The 19,902-nt window shown below is 27.7% G+C and overlaps 1 protein-coding gene across 4 annotated transcripts in view; it reads right to left on the bottom strand.

Moving 5' to 3' along the window:
* LOC107453451 (Rev1 DNA directed polymerase) overlaps positions 1-18,565 on the bottom strand; it is a 29,134-nt gene extending 10,569 nt beyond the window's left edge. The window contains exons 1-10 of one of the 4 annotated variants that reach the window (XM_071178393.1): positions 18,435-18,565; positions 17,981-18,167; positions 15,378-15,507; positions 12,832-13,000; positions 10,990-11,681; positions 8,592-8,946; positions 7,184-7,338; positions 5,704-5,823; positions 2,983-3,203; positions 901-1,002 (exon numbers count right to left, since the gene is read on the bottom strand). In XM_071178393.1, the coding sequence (XP_071034494.1) occupies positions 901-1,002; positions 2,983-3,203; positions 5,704-5,823; positions 7,184-7,338; positions 8,592-8,946; positions 10,990-11,681; positions 12,832-13,000; positions 15,378-15,507; positions 17,981-18,061 (2,025 nt within the window). In that variant the 5' untranslated portion in view covers positions 18,062-18,167; positions 18,435-18,565. Of the gene's footprint in view, positions 1-900; positions 1,003-2,982; positions 3,204-5,703; positions 5,824-7,183; positions 7,339-8,591; positions 8,947-10,989; positions 11,682-12,831; positions 13,001-15,377; positions 15,508-17,980; positions 18,168-18,296 lie in introns of all 4 variants that reach the window. The other 3 variants (XM_016070286.4, XM_043046841.2, XM_016070285.4) reach the window with 3 other exon arrangements.
* Between the last annotated feature and the right edge of the window lie 1,337 nt (positions 18,566-19,902).

Raw genomic sequence — 19,902 nt, 5'->3', positions numbered from 1 at the left:
AATACGAAGAAATTTGAGAATATACAGGTAAACAGGAGATAGTCGCAAAATACAAGAATCTTCATCAAAACACAGGAGACTTGGCAGGTATGCGTGCACATAATGAGCAGTGCAATTAGCTTATTAAATCAGGGTTCTGGGAATAACCAACTTATCATAAACTAGAAAAATTTTAAAAACTGCTTTCTTTTCATTATTTTCTATTTAAACTGATCACATACAATAAACATTTGGTTAAGAAGACACAGACATGTGAACATTAGTGCAGAATCCTTAAAATGGTTTGCATGGCAACATCTTTAGTAAGTCTTAATTTCAATAAATAACTTTTAAGATAACAAATCAAAATAATTAAGTAAATTTAAAATAATAAAACTTTAAAATAAATTTAGTTGTTGAAAAAACTCAATAAATGTGAGTCGTTCTTATTATATCAAGGTTTTATACAAAGCTAAAAAATATAGGCTTTTTAAACCTTAAACAAACCATTCATAAAAAATTTGCATGCTAAATCCATGATTTGGATAAATCAAGTTTCTTAATAAATGAATGGATGTATTAAGAGTGATCATTATGGCACACCCTGACATACTAATTTATACACAAGCATAGAAACCTGTTTTTCTCTTTCATTAACTATATAATTAAACTTTAGTTATTTCAATTCCCTAAATAGCATTGCTAAGAAGAAGAATTTAATAACAGAAGTTTCTCTAAATCACATTTAATTCTACGAATAAAAAATTTTAAGACTTTTTCTCTTTAGTCTTTCTTGTTTAAAAATATAGGAAAACTATAACATTGATTCACCATATAAGACTAAAAATTATTAATAATGCAAACATAGTTGTAAATACAATTTACACTAAAGCAAAGTCAAAACAATTTCTTTAGAATTACCATAAGCTTTAATGTGATAGCCTTTCCTTTAGAGTTAATAATTTTAAGGCGATTCTGTACTTCAACTGCTAATTCATTAATAAACTGATTTACATCTTCATCCTGCAAGAATAAGAAATTAATTAAAAGAACAATTTCAAATTAATTTATATTTGTGAATACACATTCAATGATTCTATTTATATACATATCATATTCATTTATTATATTTTATATCTGTATAACATGTTTTGAGTCTTTCAATTGAATTTCTAAAATAGACATTTTAAGATGTAGATTATATTAAAAATAAAGACTCATATCATATATAACTTTCTTACAGCACTTTAATTTTTAAGAGTTTGAAATAGTTGATTCTAATGTTTTCACCCTTGCCAATAATGTGGGAAAAGAATCTCAACTTTATATATTTTTTTTTAAAATTAAACAACTTTGCATTTTGGTGACTCTCTTTCTAGGAAAGAGATTAGTGAACTTTTAACCAAAATTCTAAACATTTGTATGTGAATTGATTATTTTTATAATTTAATATTAAAAATCTTTATGCAAATGGAAAAGAAGTAACTATGTTATAACATAAAATTAATTGCATTAATAAGAATGTTTAGATAACAAATTGCAATAGTATTGAGCTTCATATCTATAATAAAATAAGAATAATTCATGACAATATCAGTTAGAAATTTAAATTTTTCTCCACAGAACACAGTAATGACAATCGAAAAAGAAAAAAAATCTTTAAACAAAAAAAAAAAAGATATTCAGTAATTGTTTATTAAGTATAAGTTGTTATTTTTGATCCAAAAATTTCATGATAATTAAAAGAATGAACAAATGTTTATTACATGAAAATCTTTATTAATGCAGGAAATTATAATTCTAAAAATAGTAGTACATATACATATTTCTTTCTAATTTTATAATTTACAGCAAAAAGAGCCTTAGTGAGGTGGAATAAAAATAATTAGAAGACGAATTGAACCTTTTTACAATAGGTATTATGCTCATAATGCTTGGTATTCTTTCGTAATTTTTTTTTAATTAAAAATTTTTTTAGTAATGAGTTCTCTGAAAAACAAAATCATATACTTAAAAATACAAAAATTTCTTTTTTCTGACGTCATTAAATGCTAGTCAGTGGCCAAAATATTAAAGTATACTATTCATTATATTAAATAAGTAAAAGTATATCGCAAAGTGAAGTTAGAAAGAAAAAATAATAAAAATATTTTCTAGATAAAAATGGTGAACAATTCTTCGTTTGGCTACCTTAAATCTCATCATAAAATAAATTAGTAATCACAAATTCTAATTATTCATTAAAAAAACAATGCTGATTAGTTAATTATTCTTAAATTTAAAGATAAAGCATTTAATTAAAGTAGTACTGTTTTAATGAAATGATTAAATACTTTTATAATGAAGAAACGGTTAAAATGCACTTAAATAATTTTATATAGAAGTGTAAATCAGTAAATCATGATTCTTCATCTCTTTATCTGTAAAATACAAGGATAATACGATTCAAAATATTTTAAACAAAATTATGAAGAAAAAAAAGAAATCAAAAATTTTAAAACAATGCAAGATTCTTTTCAGCAAAATATAGTAGATACATGAATATGGTTTACTTAATTTTAAAATTTTGTGAGTGAGAATCTTGCATAAAATAATTCACATAAATTTATTTCTAAAAATCCAATCCTTTAATATCAGAAGTCTCAAACACTTGTATATAATCTTGTATTTTTTACAATTTCAAGATTGTAAGTTAAGACAGATTATTATTAAATAAAATAAGGAAGAGGGAGACAAAAATTTTGAAACAAAAAAGTGGTGCAGTTTTGTCATACTAAATTAGTTCATCAGCTTTTAGCTCTTGAGTTCTGTTTGCCACTGCTTTTTACTTGTAATTTTGCCAGGACACATTTTTTGTCATTCATGAGTGCTTGTGTACAATATTTAAAACTGAATAAATAAAAAATACTTTTAACAAAAAATAATGGGCATTTAAATTACATTTACAGTTATAGAACATAATTTATTCATAACATAAATTTTAGAAAACTGATGTTAACAAACCGTTTCAAATCTTATGCCATAGTTGATCTCAGCTGACACCGATTTTCGATCTTTCTGGACTTGCACTACTCTATTATCCACACCCCTACATTTATTGTATATAGATTCACCAGTCTTGGGACCAAATTCTTGTTGCAGTTTAGCCAAACTCAAATTTTGCAGGTCCCCACACGTTACGATTCCTCGTTGTTTGAACTTTTTTGAAGTTCTATAGCCAACACCTATGATCAAGAAATATACATTAAAGATCAAGCATTGAATATTTATATTCAATGCTTGATCTTTAGAAAGATAGAATCTTAGATCTTAAGAAATCTTAAGAAAGATAGAAATAAAAGTATTTATTACACTATTATAGTTAAATACAAGAAAATGCAAAATATTAGGTGATACATACAGTAGATAGAACAGTATTTAATATTTCTTAATATTCATTACAAAAAAAAATGGCTATTTTAGACTACCATTTTATTTTAAAGTTGTTATTCTTTATAATTTTTCATTAATTTTTCTTTCCTTCTAACTTCACAAATTAGAAACTAAGTTAATTACAGGTAAAAGGATTATAATTTTGGTAACTTTGAATTGGTATCTAACTAGTAATAATTGAAAGTTTATTAACACTAGATTTTTAAATCTAATATTAAGAGGAAAACAAATAAATAAAATATTAATTCCCATAAAAGTTACTTAAACCAATTAATACTCTCTAAAAACTATGAAATATAACAGGTATTTTACTTAGTATTTTAAGCGTATTTAATTTTGAAATAAATTTTTTAAAGTTAAAAAAAAATACTTTTTTAAATTTTATATTTATTACTGTTACATTTTTCATGGCACTATAGCCGACAGTGGGCCTTGGTTTTCTGGGCAATGTTATTCCTAACATTCCAGCTCTCAGCCTTGGATTTCTAATTTAAAATTTTCATTTCGGTTAGATCTTTATGGATCGGTTTCCTCTGGATCTTGAATTCATTGGTATTTCTAGATTAAGATTTTTTTTTCACACCCTTATTTTCATTCATAATTTCTATCTGACTTGGCCTATGCCATACAACTTGATTTTATAAATTGAATGGCGTTTTACAGTTTAATTACATGGTCATGTTCACCATCGTCTTTAATCCTCCACTGTGAACTGTTTATTTGAATCGGTCTAAAAATTTTACTTAATACATTTTTTTATTTTAATAAGTTATTTTCATCTTTATTTATTACAATCTCAAAATTTAATTTCAATTTAGTAACATGAATAACTATTGACCTAATAACTGTTTTATAAATTTTCGTTTAAATTTTATCAGTAAGGAACTAGATCATCATGGTCTTTGATATATGTTTCATTTAAATAGCGTTTATTTTCTTTTTTAATTATTGAATAAGTTTCTTTAGGAATAGCATTACAATCTTTCATTATTGAGCAAGTGAAACTGAAAGCCCTTTCAAAATTAAATTTATCCACCATAAGCACAGATATTATAAATGTAACTAAAAGAAATAAAGTGGAAAAAGTATATAATTTCAACTGTTTTGAATTTACTTAGAGACTATAAATTTGGGTCAGTACAATTTAAGAAATAAACACTCAAAAATACCAGAGAAAAAAATTTAAAATGGTAAAAAATCTTATTAAAATTTAATCTCTAAAACAGATGGGATAAATAAAGAAGATTGACTACACAATTAAAGATTTTGAAAACATTTTTTCTTACAATATTATTACACCTTTTTATTAAATCAAACATTGCTTATTTATTTAAATTTTGTATCACTTTAAAATAAAAGAGGCAGATATTTTGGATTGCTTTTTGAGTCTTAGCGTACAAATACAACCTACAAATTATATTTTTTTAAAAATAAACAAATAAATAAAAAAAAAAACAATCTTCTACATTGTGCTATAGTAGACCAGGGGATAGAGCATTTGTCCCCTAATAAGGTCCCAACATTGGCTGGTTGATACGAAATCTGCTTCAAGCTCATACCAACCACAGTGCTGATGTAAAATACCCTCAGATGTAGAGGGATCATGGGTTAGAATCTCCTTGTTGTCAGGCTAACCATGGGGTTTTTTGAAGGGTTTCTACTACACGCAACACCAACAAAAAGTACTCCACAATCTCCTCCGATAGTCCAGTGTTTTGGGTTGGGTTGAAAAGGAATAGTTAAAAACTCAGAATAAGATTGGCTGTCCAATGCTGGTTATAAAGTAAAATAAAATTTATTATACTGACTTTTAAAAAAGCGATAAAGTTTCTATATATGCACAATCATTCATAAGATTTGCATATAACTATATAAGACCAAAAGAATAGCTGCACTTCTGAAGAAAAACCACTTTTCAACTCACAAGGTTCTCCTTCTAAAAGGGTATGTCCAATGTTTAGGAAGAAGAAGATTTTGTTTTCTTTGAAAAAAATATCTCATGTGCAATTGTTAATGCACAGGAGAGCAGAAATCTTTTGAACAATTGTTTCAAACTAGCTTAATAGAAAAGAAGTTAAATAATTTGCTTAACTAAAAAACTAGTTACTTACTTCAGCTAAATAATTACATTTGTGTTTCACTTAATGTCCAATGCATCTTTATATTGCACAATGATACAAAAGAAACAAAGCTTTTACTTGTGTAAAAAAGAGTTCAAAAGAAATTTCACAGTTTAAAAACAAATATGTTTCAGCAAATAAATTTTCCGTAAATCACAACATATCAATTTACCTGGTAAATCATCAACTTTTTGTTTTTTCATAAATTCCTCAACATCAGAGTCCAAAACATGATACTGGCCATTTGGTTTGCCAATTTTTGTGGCAAGACGAGCAAGCAACATATTAGATCCTTTTAAAGAGAACCAGAATTAATTTTAAAGACATACTAAAAAAGTCGTATAATAATTCCAAAGAATTTCCCAGAGATTATTTATTTTCTAAAGAATATTAGCAAAATATAAAGCTTTTCTTCACTTTGTTGCAATTGCTTAAACATTATAAACATGAATAAATAAGCTTAAAAAGAGGTTATTGTTATAAGAAATATACTATAGATAACTTGTTTTTACATTTATGGATTCAATCTTAAAGCAAACAAATTTGCAAATAAAAATTCAATCATCGCAAAATATTTGAAAACCTTTAAACCTGTTCAAACAGCAATAATTATAAATAAGAGTATAGAATATTGCCACTGTTCTAAAAACATATTTTAACAATTTAATCACTTTTTGACTTTAGATTTTAAATAGGATTATATGTAAATAGTGTTTTGAATAGGATTGCATTGAATTTTGACTTTAGATTTTGATAGGATTAATTTTATAGTTTCTAAGGTATGGAAATTCTATAATTTGTCATACACATGCGCATTTTTAAATATTTTAGTAAAGAAATTTGTAAAGATATATTTAAACCTGATAAATCTTTGTACTAAATATGAACTCATAAAAATAATTTTGTTTTTACAATTGACGCTCAATATAATGATCCTCGTAGTCAGAATGAAAATAAACATAACAATGTAAAGTTGCTATATTCTGAGCACACAAAATGTCTTACTTTGACAGTGGATAAAAGATTATTCTCTTATCCACTATATACCAGATTTTTAATTTTTACTCTAAGCATAGAACATTATGTTGGTTACAAGCGGATACTTTTGCTAAATAACATTATGTCCAGCATCTTTTCTAACACAGGCTAGGACCACAAGAATAATTGCTTCAACCAATCATCCTTCATTCATAGAGAATTCAAGATGTTTCACAATTATTAAGCAATAGCATAAAAAAATAGTGGTTTAAATTATTTCCAGAAGACTTTTTTGATCTATTGATTCATGGGCAAAGGAAAAAGCTCTTGAAAGTGAAAAAATGTTTTAACAACTGTTTTTGAAATGATTCTCAAGGGATTAAAAAAATGACACAAAATTTCAGTCGCTATATTGGAAAGGACGCCTTAGTTTGGACGTTTCAATAGGCATTAAAACAACATTGCATTCACCGAATATCAAATGGGACTTTATATATCGCTCATAATAATTGAAGGTTTCCAGAAATGGGGGTCATAAAAATTTATATTAAGTGTACTAAGATAATCTTTCCTTATAAAGATAGAACTCAAGCATAGTCTAAAGCAAAACTGAAATTAAAAATACATCTCAGTTCACAGCTACTAAAGAAATTATTCCACAAACACTTACTTACCAAGCCCAGCAGATGCAGTGCATTTTGTTTTCTCAAAAACTTCTTCCCTTAAAACAGAGGCAAACATGCTCGAAGATACTTTGGTGTGTCGTAATAACTCTGTACAATCAATATATAGCTCATCTACACTAACTGCTTCAATATCTAAAGTATAACTGGAAAAAGAAAGTAACATTCTCAAATCTTAAACATTTTTATTCAGTATTTGTTTAGAAAATAATATATCTTTACAAACAAATTAACAATTAGCACATTACAAATAAGCAAGACAAAAATTACCAAATTAACTTAAAAAGTCAGTTTGAAGATGTACTATTAAATTAATTTTTTCAATGTAGATTTTATCAAAATATATTAGAGTTAAAAAATTTTAAATATTTATTGACTTGTAAAACAAATAATCTATAACATACAAATAAAAAAATCAGGCCTTTATTAAAAAACCATTAACAAATATATATTTTATTCTAACGATAGGAACTGAACTTCTCATTCTTTGCTTGAAATGATGTCGGAACTGTTACGTATTTAACATAACCTGGTCTGCACCAGGAAATTTAAGTCATAGACGAGAGCAACATGCCTAACAACAATTTTACCATGGCCCCAGTTAGGTTCAATATAGGTCCTATAAGACCATACACCAAGGGGCTAATATTGGAATGTCTAGAATTTTTAATAGAGGTCCTATAATGGCTTTAAATATTGGGCAATAACAATTCTATATAGGGCTGATATTGGTTGAAAAACGGCTGTAAAATATTGAGTGAAATGGACAATTCTACATAAGGCCGATATTGGCTGAATAACTCTCTCAGTGGTGCAACAGCCCATAGAGGGACAAGGCCTACTGTGCCCATCTCAGTTTTCTTGACCTTGGGCTCTGGAGTGCAGGAGCAGATGTTCTGGTTAAGTGGTCAGCCGAACGTGAAATCCCAAGTGTTTAGTTCCCAAGCATGCTTGGTACTCATTTATCAACTCACTGAAGGGATGAAAGGATAAGTCAACCTTGCCTGGTACGAGGATCGAACCCAGGACCTGTGGCACAGGAGCGCAAGGCGCTACCACTCAGCCACCGGATAGTGACTGAATAATGAACATAAAATATTAGGTTAATCTAACAATTCTATATAGGGTTAATATCGACAAATTTATCAGCCCTTTTTAACCTTATTGAGTCAAGATTAATGAATATTGGTTTAATGAGGGGCTAAGTTATATTGCTGCAAGGGATTACTCATAACAAAGTCACAATTCACATTGCAGAGTACAACACACAAAGAAAAACATCCATGCCCTGAGTGGGATTGGAACCTGTAACCACTGGCTTCGCAGTCACACATGCTGACCTCAACCACCTGGCCAGTCCAACAAACATAAAAGGTAAAAAAAAAGATAAAACACTAACCTAGAAACTATATCATATAGTTGCCTTGATACTTCTGAGTAACTTTCAAAATCATAAGAAATAGTTTTCAAGTTCGGGCAGAGCCGCAGTGCTTCACCTAGAAACATTCCATTCCTTAAACCAGCTTTCCGAGCTTCATAGCTACAGCTAGCTATTTCAGACAAAGATCCATAATCTTTGGAATGTACCGATATTTTAGGTTTTGGCATATCATATTCTTTTTCCTCGTCAACATCCATCAAGCCTTTAAGTTTGTCATGCTTGTTAGAATAATGAGACATTTCATATTGTACATCACTACCATCTTGGGGCTTTCCTCTTTTTCCTTTAGAATGAGTAACAGCAACAGGTAAGCCTATGCAAAAGAAATTAAAGAAATGTAAGGAGCTACATGATATGTATAAATATTTGAGCAATAGTAACATAATGAATCAAATAGCTTAATATAAATGGATATTTGATGTTAAAAAATTAAGCTTGCTTCCAGCATATAATGAATCAAATTATATAATGACTAGATATAATTTGTAGTAAACATTTAAAAGATCACAGACCAGCTAGCATATTCAAACAAAACAAAACAAAAATTCTTGATCTTTTGCAGGAAATTTAAATTGATTAAAAAAAAGAGAGAAAGAATTAAAGAAAAAATTACTTAAACAAAAAAGTCAAATAGCAAAACAAATGAAATTCTACTTCAGATAAAATAAATTAATAATTAAAAAGAAAATCAAAATAATACCAAGCAAAAAAAAAAAAATTGCTTTAACTATTATTGGGATTGGTAATAATTAGGGAGAAAGAACAAACAAACAAGTAATATGTCAACATAACAACAAACAAGTCAAATTTTCTCTAAAATACTACAATGAAATCTGAATAAATAAGACAAATGAATAAAATATCAGAGAATTCAGGGTGAAATATGTTTTGAACTTAAAGTAAAGTCAAACTAAGTTAAAATTTTAAATTCATTATCCGATCAGACAATTCATCGTACTTTGAATTGATTGTAGAATTGAATGACATAACATTAGAATTTAATAATCATTAAAGTACAAAGTGACCATGTAGCATTTGACAATTTAGTTGTTCATACCTTTAATTTGAAATGTTACTCAAGTTTGATGCAGTATACCTTACTTTAACTTTTATTTCTACATTCAATCCCACAATAATCTACAATTCATATGAATCACCAGAAAAAAATTTAATAAAACCTTTAGCATAGCCTTAGTATACATACAAATACCTTTAGCATACATTAAAATTGATACTACTCTGAATGTAAATGGCAGGGGAAAAAACTTAACAGTACTATTGTATTAAAATAATATTCAACATATTTATTCATTTAATTAATTTTCACTTCAAATATATCAATTTTAAATTGATCAATAACACACCTCAATGTTAATTTTAACAAAATGTCACCCTTTTCCTGTGACACTTCTATTTTTAACTCCTTAAGCTGATTTATTCTAAGAAATATGCATCACCCCTTTTATTAATCCAAGCTTGGAATTTTTGGCTAATAGTTGTTTTTTAAATTCCAAAATTTGATTCTTAATACACTAGGCCCTGAACCATTGACAGTAATTACACATCTCCACTTGGAATTAGTAACAAGCTAATTTTTAAAGTAAGTAGCAACCTCACAAAATTCATTTTAAGAAAAGATAACTTTTAACCCTTTGACACACAATTTTTATTAAATATAATTTTCTTACTTTTTTTTCAATATTTTGTATTAATTAATATATAAATTAGTTACAAATAAGTAAAAAAAATATTATAATTAGCATTTTAATAATCATGGTTATGAAATAAAGCATGAAATATCTGGTGTCTTTTTTCAACGTTAAATTTAAAATAACAAAAACACGACTCAGTTATTAACAATTTTCCAAATGTGCAGTTATTTAGATCTAAAGAAAACAGTTATTCATAATAGAAATTTCCTTACTTAATAATAAAAAATTATCGATAACTTTTTGAATATGAATGGAAAAAAATTTATTCCTTTTTTTCAGATTTCACATTTTAATAAAAATATAATTCTGATAATGTAACAGATTTCTTTTTTTTAAATAACCATCAGACTATTCTTCATAATACAAAAATATATTTTTAATCATAATTAGAACATTAGAAAAAAATATACATGAAAGCGACACTAGTGTCCCACCTGCATCAAAAGGTTAAGTTTTATTTACAATTTTCTCTGATATTTTTAATTTCATGGTTATGAAATAAAGCATGAAATATCTGGTGTATTAAATTTCTTTCTGGTAATTCTGGTAATTTCTTTCCAAAATAAAAGGGAAGAAGGAGTCCCAATATTTTCTTTCAATCATTTTTTACTTAACATAAATTTCTAAAAGGAAGTATCTATTACCTTTCAACTCAGGATGTTTTCTGAGTCCGACGGACACAAAAAAGCAGTCCATGTCTAAATGCATAATGACATGGGATTGTTTCTTATTTTCCTGAAGATTCCAAGCATCTTGAAGGGGATCTGCATCAAGTGATACAGCATGTTGCTCCGCATATCTCACAAGTTTTTCTCGACCGGAGAAATCTTTTTTGCTCTCAATAAGATACTGAACATAACGTTTCAACTCTTGACCCCCAGTAGAAATATGATGCAATCTTGAATGACCATAAAACTCAGAAAGGAAATCAGGATGTCCAGCTTTCATTGCAAGGTCTGGTTTTTGCAACAAAGTAGAGTCAGTATTCACAACAGTATACGATGGCACAGCACATTTTTTTTCTTGCACATTTGGCAATATTGTATCGCTAGTTTCACATTTATTAATTGCTTCTTCAGAAGAAGATTCTGAATTTTCAAAACAAGGCGGAGAAGTCACTATGTCAAGATCACTATAATCTGCAATAGGAGATTTTGTGGAATTCTCACGTATAGTGTCAGATTCATCGACTGAGTTCAATATTGGTACATAACTGACTGGTTGGTTATCAGATTTTGTAGGTAATTTGTTGAAACATATTGTCCTTTGCTTATCTTTTGTTTCAGGTGAATAAAGTAGATAGTCATGAGTTGGCAACAATTTTCCAGCTTTTATGCTAGATAAAAAATTTAAAAAAATTGAGATCAATTAACAAGCACACTTTGACACCTCAAATATGATGAGAAAAAGTAAAATTCCGAATTGTCAAAATAATAGTCCTAAATCTGTATTCTGACATATTTGAAGAAGATACAATATTGTACTGTAAAATATTCATAGTTTATTACACTTTTCAATATTTACGTTGAAAATCAATATATTTTTTCTTTTGACTAAAGAACAGAAATTTCAATTTAAGAAAAAATTAAACGTTTTTAATTCATCAATGTTAATGAAATCTATTATGTTTATATCTTTTAAACCTGATGTGCAATGATTATTAATGTGAGAATTGCAGAGGCAATCATCAAAAAAGGATGACTCAGAAAATTCATCCTTCTTCAAGTACATTAGAACAGCGGTTTTGAATTTTTTTTTCAGCTACAGAATACAAAATTATCAAACTTCTTTTAGCAGAACACAGACTGTTAAAAAAAAAGTTAATTAGCTGGGGTGAATATGCTAACCAAAAAAGAAAACGCTCAGATCAATTTAGAAACATATTTATTATAACATATTGATTCTTTTCTGTTTGTGTTAGAATATGTTAGTTAAAAAGTAATTTATTTTATGCAATATGTCGAAGGAAACCTATGTTAAAAAAGATACTTTTGCAAACACAAAATTATAAACAAAAACCATACACAGTAGATGACCTATATAATCTATAAACCACAATTTACAATAAACCACATTAACTGTGTTGGTGAAAACAATGAAAATTGCAGTAATGATTTCTATAAGTAAGTGAAAACTACTATAGGGTGCAAAGACAAATTTTTCAATAAAAAATAAACACCTTTTATGCACTAAAAAATATTTTAAGCACTTTAAAAAATGCAAAGAAATAAAATTTCCCTTCCTTAATAAATTCTTCATACATGCAGAGATTTTGTATAAACTTAGAAAAAAAAACTAACAAATTAGAAAAATTATTTAATATAAAATTAAAGACATTTTTTTTTACTTCAAAGTTAAGTTATAACAAAAAGTTTACTTAGAATTAAATTTCTGCTATGTTTAGAACAATGTTTATGATATGAAAGAAATAAACACTGTCCATTAAACATTTAAAAACAAAAACAAAAAAAAACAATATCAAATACCTATCAGTAATCCATGCAGCGGTGACTACAATTTCATTCTTTAAATTCTTTATTTTGCTGCTTGGCAGATTTGATGCAATAATGTGCGTTGTTTTCGAATGTGAATAATAATGATGATATATTCCACCATGCAAACGCATCAATCTCTTAAGTTCATCAGCAGATGGATCTAGACATTTTCAAATAAATAAATAACATTTAAAAAGAAAAGCATGGTTATCAGCATAGTAATTTAATTACAAATGTGTTGCTTTGGCGTTAAGATAAGAATTCAAAATAATTAAAGCGATTAAAAACAATACTTCCAGTAGAAAAACGCGCTAAGCAGCTGAGAATCCAAACGGAATCAAGTTGCCCCAGTCAAGCCTTCCTATTAATGATGTCACTATTTTCTCACTCTTTTTTTCCCTTCCTTCAGTGCAAATTAGGGGACATTGTTTTTATGTTTATTTCAATTTAGTTGTGTCTGGTGGTCAGTAGTGCAATTCGGTTATTGGATTTTTGTTTCAAGTAAGCTTTTGTGCGCATTATTCTTATGTATTTGTCTTGATTTTATACTTTTGTACTTGCTTTATGTATTTTAAATTTTGTATTATAATCTCTTCCTGGACGTTGACAAAACCTTTGGGGTACAGGGAGAGCAATTTAGACATTTGTCATGCTCTCCCAATAGAAAAGATTTTGCTTTTATGGCCTCTGGAGCAGGTACCCACTGAAGAGGTAAGCTTCGGTTGTGATATTTATTCATTTTTCATTATTTCTTTTGCTTTGGTCTTATTATAATGGCACTTGCACCCCACTACTTTTATTTCAATTAAAAGGCAAATAATATTGTGTCTGCATTAAATATATTTCACATAAAGTATTGTTTATAAATTTATTAAACATGTGTAATAAAAATAATTGCTTAGAGCATTTATTTAATAATAAAGTGAAATGTTTCAATACGTCAAAAGTTAATAACAATAGAAACTACTTCCCTTTATTTTATTAAATCAAATACAGTGGAGCATCGTTTATACGGCGCCGAAGGGACCACCGAAAAACGTCGTATAAATGATAACGTCGTATAATCGATTTTTACTTCTAAAACTGAAACTAACTCTGTTTTCAGTTAATTTTAATGTTTAGCGTGTTGATTTGCATAAATTTCTAAATTAGACAAAGCAAAACAAACAAATAACCAAAGAAGAAAAATTGCAGTGTGCAATTTGAATGTATGTTACTTTTAATTATATTTTCTTGCTATTAGTCTCTACAATGCAATGCTTTGAATAGCGAGTTGAACTTACTGCTTTCTATGATGAAATTTTAGATTCTTATCACGGCCAAATCTAATGGCTGAAGCGCACTTGCGCAATTTGCAGGAAAAAAGAGAGCTTTTACATTTTCCAAAATAATTAGTATCGATGGGTGCGCTGGACATTGGTCGATGAATAGCAAAATTTTTATTTTTTCCCTCTTCATAACATTGTCAAGTTTTTTCAGTCATCTAGCAAAAATTACGATCGTCATCCAAGCATTCTTGTTGGCAACCTTTTCTGTATCACTCATGTTGGCAAATTCCGCCCTTTTTTAAAATACGCAAGAAAAAATAAAAAATTAAGTAAACGTGAACAAAATCTAAAAACCGATGTATAACCGACTCCGTGCGTCGTATAAACAATATATTTTTACATTGAAATGAATAGGAATGATTTGGGACCACACTAAAACGTCGTATAAATGTAAACGTCGTATAAGTGATCGTCGTATAAACGATGCTCCACTGTATTTAAAAAATAGAGAAGTATCCACTCAGGGAGATATAAAAAATTAGCTATTATTGACGACACCGATGTTTAACTAATGAGGCAATAAGTATTACTAGCATTATGATATTAAGTGCTGGGATAATAATATGCCTTATTAAGTACTAATGTAAGCTCAGTGGTAATAGTTTTTTACTGCCCCTTTTAATTAATAAATACAAAAAAAATAAATGTTTTAAAAAAACTTCTAGAATCTTCGAAGAACAAATTAACCTTATGGGAGAAGAAACAAAAAGAATGGATATACATAAAAAAATTATATCATATTGAAAGAAATCTAAAAAATCTGGAGTAATTTGCAAATGTGAACTCATAAACATGAATTTACATCTATTTTGCATCTCAGTTATAACAAGAGGAAAATTAAACCCGAAAACAATTCTGTAAATATTTTGACGAAGTACTGAAAAGGAAAACATTTTTCCTTTAAAATATTTTCTCATACATTTGAAGCAAACAACAGAGATATAAATTTTAAGAAATGCTTTAAGAATTTTAAGAATGTTTTAATGTTTCAAGAAATTTTGTTTAATAATCATGAAATATAATCATGAATATTAATAATAATAATCATGAATATTAATAATGAAATTATTAATATGAAAAGGGAAACTTCAATGCATAATGATGAAAAGGGTAGGCAAGACAATATTTTTTAAAAGAATTAATAGCCTTGTAGTTTAAAAAAAAATTATAGGCATATCCAATTTAAATTACATAGTAATTAAAACTTACTAGTATAACCATTTACAAATATGGAGACTTCTTTGAATATTGATGATTGCTGTTCATTTTGTAATTCAATAGGTTGCTGACCTTGAAACTGAGCTTCAAGTTTGGATTTTTTAGCAGCCATATAACCACCCTGATAAAAGAAATATAAATTAATCATACTTCAATAAAAAAAATTTCTTTAATTAAAATATTGAAATCTGAAAGTAAGAATTTTCGCTTTACAGACAAGTTCTGAATAAAAGATTTTTAAATTAATAACATTTTCTTAATGTTAGAAGTCCTAAAGTTTACTTCACTTAACATATTATCGCAATTAAAAACTAAATTAGTCATGAATTTTTATAGTTTTTCACATGAAATTATCTGAAACTCTCAATTTTTTTTTTCTTTACGAACGAAAATTGTACTAACTCTTTTCATTTGAAATATTAAGATTCTAATAAAATACTTTTTTTTTTATGAATGATTATTTTCTAAATTAGGGGTGGGACAACCTGTGGCCTCTCAACTGTTGGTGTGCGTACTGCGGGAGCTTAAGAGCAAAAAAGATACTTTTTTCTTTGAAAAATAAAAAAATTTAAATTTTGAATTTAACCTTTGAGTTATCACTTTTTTTGATCGCTCAATTTGCACAGATTTCTTTATAAATCTATGTTGTCACTTCTTACTTCAGATCACTTTTGGATTTGCTTCATTATTAACGAATTCATCTTAAGTCCAAATTATTTTTAAATAATTTTTTTGACAGTTCTTGCAATAATTTCCCACATGGTTTTAAAAATTCCATTTTTTATTCTGACAAACGAATTTTAAATCCTGCATTTAAATAATTACTCATTAAGGCACTTTATTAGACTAAATTTATTGGAAATTTTGACAATCCCGTTATTTTAACTACAATGTTATTATGATATGCAAGGTTTTAATCGCACATTTAAATAATCACTTCTTGATAGACTCGGATAAAATGAAATACTCTCTGCGACCAGAAAATTACAATTAAAAAACTTTCTGCATACTTTGCGTAGCACATGTAAGTAGTTTCAACCCCTTTCATCACCACCTCATTTTGCGAAATCTTTTTGAAAAGTGTGGATATTCATATTTTATATCTTGCTATTTTTTATTTGAGATATTGCCTACTTTAATAAGAAATACGAATAACTAAGTAATCAAAACAATAAAAACACAACAAATACTCTTTCTTTAGCATCAATAATTTGTTATTATGATCGGATAATAAAATTGATAAACATATTTGTTGTCGAATGCACTACTTAAGTAAGAGGATATGTCACATTTGATTTATAATGAAGGAAAAATAAAAAAGTTTCTTAAACTTTAAACAGTTTGATAGATGACATGTGTAAATTAGTAGACGATACTCCCGTTTCAGGAAACCGTAAAAAAATTAAAAAACTATTGATGCTTAATTAGTTGTGGTAATAGGTACTTGTCTACCTAATACAGGAGCAAATTTTTGTATACAGGGTGGGTAGATAAATCCTTCAACAAAAATAAGCACCTTTTAAGCACTCAAAAAATATTTTTAAGCACTATATACATTAACAAAATTCAAAATAATATTCAAAGAATTTACATGATCATGATAAAATAACTAGTTTTTAACAAAGAACTCTTTTCTTGATTATATCAGCATTTAAAAAATGATCAAGAGATTTTTCAGTTTGATTTCAGAGGATGGAAAATTAATCTTGAAATTGTGAAAATCTTGTAAAATGCAACAGAGTTGCACATGAGAGTGCAAGAATCTTGCAGAACCCAGCTCAGTGCATGCACATACGGGACACAAATATTTAATCAAACCTGTAAAATGATTGACGCTTTCATACACTATGAACCAGTGATACGCTGAAATAGATTGTGGTTGAATGAATTGTAAAAACATTGAATGATATTGTGAAAAGCACACTTTCGGATAATAAGTGGCAAAAATTGACATAACTTTTAGAAAAATCTCATTTTCGAAAGGGAAAAACGCACTCCATGAAAAAAGTACCTTTAAGGGCTTTTAAAAAATGAAAATAAAAAATAAGCACCTTCAAGCACTTTTTAAAAACGCTACGCACATGAGTATAGTGATCTGCAGCAGAATAATCTCCAAGTCTTGACAACTTCCAGGCAGTTGCCAGGTCTGCGAGAAATTACAAAATAACATCACACAAGACCAACTCAAAGTGTGTAACTCATAGCGAACCTTTCAGCAAATCTGTTTTTGTTTTGATCTTTAAATTTGCAAGTTTAAAATCCAATTGGCACCTTGGCAACTATAGCTAGCCAACAGATCAGGAAGTGAAAATAACCCCTCGTTTAGTTTTTGCAGCACCAGTTAAAATACTGCCAATAGCCTGGGAAATGGAGACATTTTTAAATTTATCAAAGTCAGAAACTGATAAATTAAATTATCTTTTGATAAAAACAAAATTTAGTTCATAATAAAATTCTACAAATTTGATTTGTTTTAAAAATTTATTATGAGAATTGTTACTTTTACTAAAAAACTGAATAATTACTGACTAAACTTAAGTAACTCAGTCCCATATTAATTTAATTAATTGGGAAAAATTATTAAATTTATTTACCCATTCTTCGAATCCATTCGTTCGTTTACGACGTTTCTTGGTTTTTGTATTTGACTTTGCATCATCTTCACTTGAGGACATGGTATTCAACAGAAAACCTTCAATGACGAAATTGCTTAGCTTATGAATGATATTTCTGAACTAAAAAGTTAAAAGAAGTAGGAGTGAAGGCTTAAAGCTATCGACCCTGTAATAAATAAGTTCATATGAAGAAAAAGAGTAATAACTTATACAAAGTAAATTTTTATTTTTTTTAATGTAATGAAATAAAAATATATTGATATAATTTTAAAGCGAAAGCAAACTACAATGTTACTTTTCAGTATAAAATTACATTCAAATGTATTTAAAGAAGTTCGTATTAAGAGGAAGTGAAATTAGTCAGAGAAAGTAAATTTTCATTTTTAAAAGCAATGAAATAAAAATATTAATAACATTTTAACTCGAAAACAACCTATAATTTTAGTCAAAAGTGTTCCCGGGTCAAAATTGTATTTGTCTATCCAGCATAAGGTAAACAAAATGAAAGTTGTAGTTCTTAGCATTTTGTAATCTAATCTATTTATATTTTAGCTTAATCATAATTATAGAGGGCGCTTTAAAAAATAGAGTTTTTAGACAAAAAATTAAGTTTTGATGTTTGCTTGTAGTTACAAATACTTTGCTGATAAAGTTTTGTGTCTAATTTTGAACTTAAATGAGTAATTTCTAAAGATAAGATACCCATTATTCAAAATGCAAAAATTTATTTAAAAAAATAAAATGTTATCAAAATAATATAGGATAAGCAAAAGGTCCGGAGAAAAAAAAAACAGGTTTTAAATTATTCCTGAGATTTAAGAATTTTTTAAAAATTCGCTAAATCTCCGAATTTAAGAATCAGGCACACTCAATAAAACTTAAAAAAAAAAAAAAAATTGACTCAAAACATATTTCAATATTTTGCACAATAAGTAGATGTAAATTTTTTTTTTAAAAAAAAAGAAGTTCTGTCTTACATTATCTTACTAGTTTTTGAAAAATATGCCCCCCCCCCTTGACTCTGAAAAGATATTCCTGCGGTCCAGAAGCAGAACATGATAAAAAAAATTTCTCTGATTGTTCACAAAAAAAAAAAAAAAAAATTATTTTGCTTACCAATTTTTCGAAAGAAAATGTGATATAATTTTACACAATGATTAAAAAAAGAAGTGCCCAGATTACATGCTACACCAGTCTCATATGATCGTACTATTAGTCTTTCGATGCTTTATATATATTTAGTGTAACCGACGGATTCAAATTTTGTATTTTGCGCATAGAATTTAAAAGAAAATTTAATTGTTTCATGTTCCGATATAAACATATCTGCGGTTTATTATGAAAAAAATGCACATCTATTCATAATAAACCGGTCAAATGCATCCCATGTGTCAAAAAAATTATATCCAAAATTTGCAATCCGTCACCCAGAGAATACAATAAACATGCGAGATCAGGGGTGCTGACTTGAAAGACACGGAAGGTCGTTGTGATCTTCCAAAGATTTCTCTATCCCGCAAATCTTGTATCGCCATTCTGCATATTTACAAAATTTCTTTTTCTCTCTTTTTTTAGAACAATGAAATGAGTCAGTACACAGTAGGGGAGAGTGGGGTCAATTGTAACAGGATACGAAAGTAACAAAGCAAAAATTTCGAGTGTCGGTTTCTAGACTTGGCTCCTAGGTGGCGCACAAAGTGTATTTAATAAATCTACATGTACACACTTGCTGGCAACCATTTTTATGTACTTTTGAAAGAGTTACATCACAAAAGATATTTTCACGCTACGTAAGTACTTTTTTTGGTATTAGAATATTATATTGTAACAAAGTAATTTTGTTTAAACAAATAAAAATTATTAACCGAATATGTAAGTGGACACCTTAATTAACATTTCAA

This window comes from Parasteatoda tepidariorum, chromosome 3 (genome assembly GCF_043381705.1).
Source record: "Parasteatoda tepidariorum isolate YZ-2023 chromosome 3, CAS_Ptep_4.0, whole genome shotgun sequence".
NCBI classification, from domain to species: domain Eukaryota; kingdom Metazoa; phylum Arthropoda; class Arachnida; order Araneae; family Theridiidae; genus Parasteatoda; species Parasteatoda tepidariorum.
The sequence above is the reverse complement of the archived record's forward strand: the minus strand, read 5'-3'. Positions and strand labels throughout refer to the sequence as shown.